The sequence below is a fragment of the Rattus norvegicus genome, chromosome X, assembly GCF_021556685.1.
Source record: "Rattus norvegicus strain SHRSP/BbbUtx chromosome X, alternate assembly SHRSP_T2T, whole genome shotgun sequence".
Lineage (NCBI taxonomy): Eukaryota > Metazoa > Chordata > Mammalia > Rodentia > Muridae > Rattus > Rattus norvegicus.
In genome coordinates, this window is record NC_141554.1 from 136,040,121 (window position 1) to 136,047,919 (window position 7,799).

General features: G+C 45.4%; 1 protein-coding gene across 6 annotated transcripts in view; it reads left to right on the forward strand.

The window, feature by feature from the left end:
- Positions 1 to 7,289, forward strand: part of Xpnpep2 (X-prolyl aminopeptidase 2) — a 29,363-nt gene extending 22,074 nt beyond the window's left edge. For 5 of the 6 annotated variants that reach the window (XM_087598999.1, XM_087598998.1, XM_087599000.1 and 2 more), the window contains 6 exons: positions 723 to 792; positions 1,333 to 1,437; positions 1,812 to 1,871; positions 2,546 to 2,622; positions 5,643 to 5,732; positions 6,283 to 7,289. In XM_087598999.1, the coding sequence (XP_087455125.1) occupies positions 723 to 792; positions 1,333 to 1,437; positions 1,812 to 1,871; positions 2,546 to 2,622; positions 5,643 to 5,732; positions 6,283 to 6,477 (597 nt within the window). In that variant the 3' untranslated portion in view covers positions 6,478 to 7,289. The remainder of the gene's footprint in view (positions 1 to 722; positions 793 to 1,332; positions 1,438 to 1,811; positions 1,872 to 2,545; positions 2,623 to 5,642; positions 5,733 to 6,282) is intronic. The other variant, NM_057155.4, reaches the window with a different exon arrangement.
- The last annotated feature ends 510 nt before the right edge of the window (positions 7,290 to 7,799 follow it).

A 7,799-nucleotide genomic window follows, 5' to 3' on the forward strand; every position in this document is an offset into this window, starting at 1 on the left:
GGAACTCATAGTTTGGCCTGTTGAGGAATCTGTTTCCTCTGAGCCACAAATGGCAAGCCAATGCAGGAGTATGGGGAAAGGAAGTGACCACATGGCCACTAGCAGTGACCAGAATAGGTCACCGTTGCCTATCTCTCTCTCCCAACAGGAAACCTGTTCTGCCACATGATCAGGCCCAACCCAAACTTCAGGCCTTAAGAAAAACTAAAGGAAGTTGCTAAGGCATGGTAGCACATTCTGGGCAGGTAAAGACAGGAGGCTTTACTGTTTAAAGCCAACCTTGGCTACATAGCAAATTGCAAGCCTACCTGTGAGGAATACAGGAGTAACTAGGCTAAGTTTGCTTGAGCATTTGCTTACTGCCTTCTACTTGTAGTCAGTCCACCTTATCCTATGCCTTTAGCAACCAGGAACCATTAGCATCCTACTAAAATGAGGAAACCAAAGTACAGAGAGGGGAGAGAGTCAGTGAGTGGCCAAGCCAGGATTCTAGACTTGAGATGAAAAAGAGCTGCTTGCCACCCACTAAGTCACTACCCTTTCTCTACACTTCCTCCGCACATGACAATGACCCCTGTATATAAGCCTAACAGAAGCACATGGAGTCTCCTACCCCTGGTCCTGGGCCTCCATTCCCATCTGCTCTAAGGATAAGCAGCTGGAAATTCCCTCACCCCTCTTCTTGTGCTCCAAATCACCTCTTACTCCCCTCTTCTTACCAGGAGGCTTACACGCGTGTGCTGATGGGAAACATCGATCTGTCCAGACTTGTCTTTCCTGCTGCTACATCAGGTAGATTTCAGAAATCGGACTGGACTCAGGCACCCCAGGCTCTGATTTTATGGGGCTTGGGTTGCTATCCTGGGAGGCTAGTGGGATAGCCCATCCCTCTCACATAAAGAAGAAAGTCTAGCCAAGAAAAATGACTTGCTCAAGGTCCTACATAGGATTAGTGGGAGTGCTGGGCCTTGAACCCAAGTCCTCTGCCTCTTAATCCAGTGCTATCACTCAGAGGCAGGGAAGGTCACTGTGAGTTTCAGAAGTCATATATAATTCTTAGAGGAAGTCATTATCAAAATGCTAAGGACTATGTCGTGAGACATCAGTCCAGATAATGAGTGTAATGTATTAAGTGCTAGAGATAGTGAGGGTTTGGGTTGGGTTCATCAGAGATACTTACTGGCTTCACCAATCAGCCTTTCTCCATCCCACACCAGTGTCCTCTTAAGAGCCCTCATCCTCAGGTACCACTCTAGAAGTTGAGTAGGAAAGGCCAAGGTAGACAGTTGAAGTCCAGCCAATGGATCAGAAACAATCTCTTTTCCCTTTCAGGGAGAGTGGTGGAAGCCTTTGCTCGAAGAGCCTTATGGGAAGTTGGGCTCAATTATGGTCATGGGACAGGCCATGGCATTGGTAATTTCCTCTGCGTGCATGAGTGTAAGTATATTCTCAGCCCTCTCCTATGTTTGACCCTCTCCCATGATATAGAGCCTTTCATAGCCATGCAATTACCCCCCTAAATGTATGACCCACCCAAGGTCACCAGATGGGGAAAGTTGCTCCAAGGGCTAAATGAAGAATTCTGTCAGTAGACATTCCAGAAAGAGAACCAAAGCCTGTTGACTAAATGGCATATATCCCAGAGAAAGAAAAATCAAAGCCTGTATGCTATGTGCCACTTCCAGATATGACAAGTTCTTCTAGAGATACCTTGGGACCTTCCCTCTAGCTACATGTTCTACCTCAGAACCTGCTCACTTCCAAGCTGGTGACACAGAGAGCTAAAACCATGCTTATATCTTCCTTCTCAGGGCCAGTGGGGTTCCAGTATAACAACATGGCCATGGCCAAAGGCATGTTCACTTCCATCGGTATGGTTCGTGAGTCCCTCCACCCCACTACCCAACCCCAGAGTAGAGTTATCTGGGGGAGTTCAGTCATATGCACCCATCTTTAGGGAGCATACTGAGCAGTGGGCTCTACCACTGCTTTTTCCCCCCAAATCTAGACCCAAACAGTTATCACACCCTTACTCCAAGTCCCTCTGCCCATACCCTCGTTTTTGCTGTTTGGTTTTAGACCATCTTATGTCACACTTACTGTCCTTGAACTCATTCTATGGTTGAAGCTGCCTTAAGTTCTCCTACTTCTACCCCTTCAGTACTGGAATTTCAAGAATGTGCCAACATTCCTGGATTTTCATAACTCTCCTTTTATCCTTGGGAAATGGTCTCCCAAATGTACACCCAGACTATGGAGTTGTCTATCAAATATGGGGGTACTAGGACAATGGCATACAGAGATTAGAGCCCCAAGTAGACTCCAGTCCTCTTAACTAGACTACAAAGGGGAGAGTGAAGCCAAGTTTTGCCTGAGAGGATTTGAGGTGTCTAACAAGTTGTTTGGCTGACAGAGCCAAAGCCATAGGCAGCTAGGCTACCCGGCTCTGCAGTTACTTGTGGGTAGGTATTAGGGGCAACCTCGGCATCAGTTTATCTTTCCCGTGGTTTAATATCAATAGCATCTCTCTATACATGTCTCTCAGAACCTGGATACTACCAGGATGGGGAATTTGGAATCCGTCTTGAAGACGTCGCCCTCGTGGTAGAAGCAAAGACCAAGGTAATATGACATGGGCTAGACATATGACATGGTGCTGACTTTGGGATGAATGGGAGTAAGAAAGGGCAAAAGAGAGGGGCATTTGATGTACAAGTATGAATTTACCTGAAGTCTTAACTCGGGTCCTCAAGAATCCTATAAATCTGTTTCTCATGCTTCACACTGGGATCATCTGGGAAGCTGGGGTTTTTGTTTTGTTTTGTTTTGTTTTTGTTTTGTTTTGTTTTTAATATCAGTGCCAGGCCCCACTCCAGACCAAGTGAATCAGCATCCCTGCCCTAAATCACCCGTTCTCCGTGCACATAATAATCCCCAGGGGAACTTGTTAGAAATAAAGATTTGATATTTTAGCAACCAACCAGATGAAATACCTGGATATAAACTTTAAAAGACTTACACAGAGAAACTCGGCTAGGGCACATAAAAAAGATTTAAGTAAATGGTGCTCTCTGGGAGGAAGCCTTGATATTATGAACATGTCATTCTCCTTAAATTGATCTATAAATTCAAGACAACCTCAATTTCAATGTTAAGTGGATAGTTTTGTGACTTCACCAATGATAGTAAAGTTTATTTGTGAAAATAAACATGCAAAGCAGCTAGGAAAAAAAATATTGAAAGCTTGAGGAGCGATAGGGAAAACTAGACCTATCCAAGCCTAGCATAAACTATCCCAGCAAAACCAAGGTGGCACTGGAGAGGAAACAGACAGCAGGAATAATGAAACAGAACAGCCAGTCCAGAAATAAACCTCTAATAAACCTCCAATTCACATAAACATGGGGAGTTCGCTGGTGTTTCGCCACAGGAGAGAAGAGACAAATCACTCCACAAATAGGCAAGGGAATGAATGATTAATCATTGTGGGGAGTAAACGGAATGGCATCATTGTTACAGCAAAGAAAATTCCAGATGGACCAAAGACAGTTTGTTGTCACATAGTCACTGCATGGAATCAGCAGTACCATGTGCCTTGATCATATCCACATAACTCCTACTCGTTCTTAACTCCCTCCTCCTGCTGACAGATGAACTGAAGTTTCATGGTGACCAATAGAACCACTAAGGCCTACAAGAAAACCTATATAGACTCATTTATACTCCCAAATGGAAAAGGACCTTTCAAGAAAGGACCCAGAAGTGATCGGGAAAAGGGTTCAAAACTAAATTAAATAGAAAATGTCTGTATGAAAATCATATCATAGCCAAAGCTAAAAGATGTTTCAAGGACTGGAGAGATGGCTCAATGGTGAAGAGCACTGACTGCTCTTCCAGAGGTCCTGAGTTCAATTCCCAGCAACCACATGGTGGCTCACAGCCATCTGTAATGAGATCCGATGCCCTCTTCTGGTGTGTCTGAAGACAGCTACAGTGTATTTATATATAATAAATAAATAAATCTTTAAAACAAAACAATAACAACAACAACAAAACAAAAGGATGTTTCAAGTTAAGTGCAGCAAAGACAGGATGAATATTCTTAATTTTACTGTGAACTCCTATATGATCAAAACTGGGAGAAATGGGGTTGGGGATTTCGCTCAGCAGTAGAGCGCTTGCCTAGCAAGTGCAAGGCCCTGGGTTTGGTCCCCAGTTCCAAAAAAAAAGAAAAAAAACTGGGAGAAATGAGCAAAGGACATGAAGAGACAGTTCAATAAAATGAACAATAATTCATTACATGTGAAAAGATGCTCAACAGCATTCTTAATTAAGCATGTATATATCAAAACATGAATAGACTAGCATATCATTCCCCTGGGTTTAGTACTAAGTAAAAGTACTAGAAGAAGATACGGAGAAGTGTGTGTGGCAGGATCTACTTTGTGTGACTTTTTAAAACATGTATATATGAATATATATGTGTATATGAATATATATGTGTATATGTATATACAGTTACCAGATTCGTAAAACTTAGAGACGTTGATAATGTCCCGTGCTGGTGAGAATGTGATATGGTGAGCAGCCTCATTCACTGTTGAGAGAAGTATACATTGGGACAAACTTTGTGGAGGGCAGTTTAACAATATCTATGGAAATTTCCATGAGAGTTTCTATGCCTTTTGTTTCAGCTATCCCTCCACCAGATGTATAAGATCCAGATATAGTCCCAAGAGTTCAAGATGTTTACATAGTCAACAACTTGGAGCACTGATAGTAATAGTAAAACAACTGCAAAAGCCCCCAAACCTGTTAAGTAAATCAGGGTCTTTTCCCACACTTAGACACCGCCCTTTTCAAAATGATCCTGAGCTGGGGAGATGGCTTAGCAGTAAGAGCATTTGCTGCTGCTGTAGAGTACCCAGGATGGGTTCCCAGCATCCACATTTAAGTTATAACCATCTGGAACTTGAGTTCCTGGGGATCTTCTGGTACCTGTGGGCACTGGGATGTGGCTTGGTTATAGCCTAGGTTCGATCCTCAGAACCAAATGAACTAGACATGTCTTGTCAACCTACCACTCAAAAGTAAGAGGCAGAAAGATCAAAAGTTCAAGGTCATGTTCTAATATACAGTGAATTGGAAGACAGCCTAGGCAACAGGAGACCATATCTATAGATAGATGGATAGCTGGATGGATGGATGGATGGATGGATGGATGGATGGATGGATGGATGGGATGGGATGAGATGAGATGAGATGAGATGAAATAACATTTCTAGATTATTTAAACGTAGGTCCTAAGGTCCTGCCATAGAGGTTCTTCCTCCAGTGGGTCTTGGAATTACTCCCTGCAACTCAAATAGTTCATGTGCTCCCTATACACCATTGATGCTCACGCACTTTGAGACTCAAGCATGAGTCTACTCTAAATTTCAGGAAGCAGGAAGGAAGCAAGAAGTAGGATGCTGAGCAGTAGACAAAAGAACTGGCCAAGACAAGGGACTCTGCAAGGCTCAAAGCTAGCTGCAGTATCCAGAGCTGGCAAAGATCAGTTCCCTGTACTCCTGACTCCTTCCAGCCAGTGTTTCAACCTCCCTCACTTTTCTTGCTTTCTTCCCTTCCCTGTGGAATTCCAGTACCCAGGGACCTACCTGACTTTTGAATTGGTATCCTTTGTACCCTATGACCGAAACCTCATTGATGTCAGCCTGCTGTCCCCAGAGCAGGTAAGTGTCCTTAGTACTGCCTACTCCTCACCCTATGAAGCACTCACTTCCAACCACCCTAGGCCTTTCTTGCCTCTCTTCCCCCTAGCCCAAGGACTTCTGCCCTTCACCAGGAAGATCCACATTGTGGTACCCTAGGTACTCCTTGGGAGCATATCCTCCCAGCTTGTCAGAGATTCCAAAGTTTCTAGGACTTTCTAGTCAGACCAATAAGCCCCAACTCAGTTAGTAAAGCCCTAGGGAATCTGAGACTAGGCTTCTGAGCTCTGCTACCAAAAGGAAGATGCGGTTCCTTCCCCCATTCTGGGCACCGGTCTCTTCTTTTGTAAAATGGAGATGACTACTCTGTTTCCTTTTTATTACTGTGCCAGACAGCAGCCTCCTCTCATTCAGTAACCACCAAGGAACACTCTCTGGCAAGCCCCAGAAGGTAGCAGAGGTCTGAAAGTGGCTGGGTCCCTACTCCACAGTGATGCTGCAATCGTGGGGACTAGATGGTACCAAGACCTCATCTTTTGGCAGCTTACCTCAAACCTTTTTCCTTTTGCAGCTCCAGTACCTGAACCGCTACTACCAGACCATCCGTGAGAACATAGGCCCAGAACTGCAGCGTCGCCAGCTGCTGGAGGAATTCGCATGGCTGGAGCGGCACACAGAGCCCCTGTCAGCCAGTGCCCCTCATACCACGTCCTTGGCCTCTATGTGGGTAGCCTCTGCCCTTGCCATCCTCAGCTGGAGTTGCTAGAGGCCCCCAATTCTCCTGTTGACTGTTGGGTTTGGGGATTCATTTGCTTCTGCTCAGCTGTCCTCTCTCCTGTGTCATACATGTCCCACGGGGCCCTGATGGCTCAGCCACTGTCCTAAATGTCCTCCAGAGCCAGATCCTAGGTAGCATATTCTACCTTCTCCCAGATGTGCATACCTCATCATGGACTTCCACCCCTGGGCCCTGGACTAGCAGAGCCATATAGCCTGCTACATGGGATCCCTCTCTCCCAAAGTAAAGGACCCTATAGGGTAATACCCCTATTTATAGTTCACAGGGCTCCATCCCATCTCCACTCACTGGAGAAGGCCAGGGCTATTGCCACCCACACTGACTCCAGACTTTCTAAAGCTGCCTCTGGCCACCCTTACCTGCAGGCCTACCGTAGCCTGTTTGCTATCTTTGGAGAAGGAGGTGACTGTGTATTCTGGTCTCAAACTACCACTCTAGTATTAGGGAGAACAGAAAAGCTGAAAGTCAACTGTGGCCTGCAATTGAACACCTCAGTTGATGATGGGTATCAGTCCTCTCCCCAACTGTGAACCCACAACTCCTTAACTACCAATGCACCCCTTAACAAGCCACCACGCAGGGAGTTAAGGCACAGGACTTAGACTGTGAAGTAGAAGAGAGAATGGAAAGGTGTTCTGGGCTATCCCAGACTCCCCTGACACTTAATCTTCTAAGGTGAAGTCACCATGACAGTGCTATTAAACCCTCTCATATCTTTAAAAAAGACGCTTAACCTTGTGTGGGCAGACTCTGATTTCTCCATTTTATAGATGGGAAAACTGACTTTCAAAAAGAAGGTGTGCGTGATTGTTGGGGGGAGGGCAGCAATGGGGGGAGGAAGGGGAGGGAGGAGGGGGATGTTTCCCCAGAAACCAGGAAAGGGAATAACACTCGAAATGTAAATAAGAAATACTCAAGTTAATAAAAAAAATTAAAAAAAAGAAGAAGAAGGTGTGGCCTGCCTGGGGAGACTCAGGGCTTGGTTAGGAGATGGGGTTGGGCAATGGTAGGGACAGATGGGCTGGCGTTCTAGTTCCTTTGCCCATGAGCACTATGTCAAGCCCCTTACCCTACATTTCGGCCCACCTCACTTACTGAAGCCATTGTCATCAGTGCTTTCTCTGGTCTGGCCCTGACTAGCCGTTAGCCACCTGGGCTCACATCCTGCTAGATGCTTAAAACGACTTTGCAAAGATGCCTGCCTCTGGTTTTGCATTGTGTCTGCTCTTGCTGTACTGCAGGAGGCTGCTGATACCTGTGGCTTTTGTGGTGGGGGAGGAAGAAAAAAG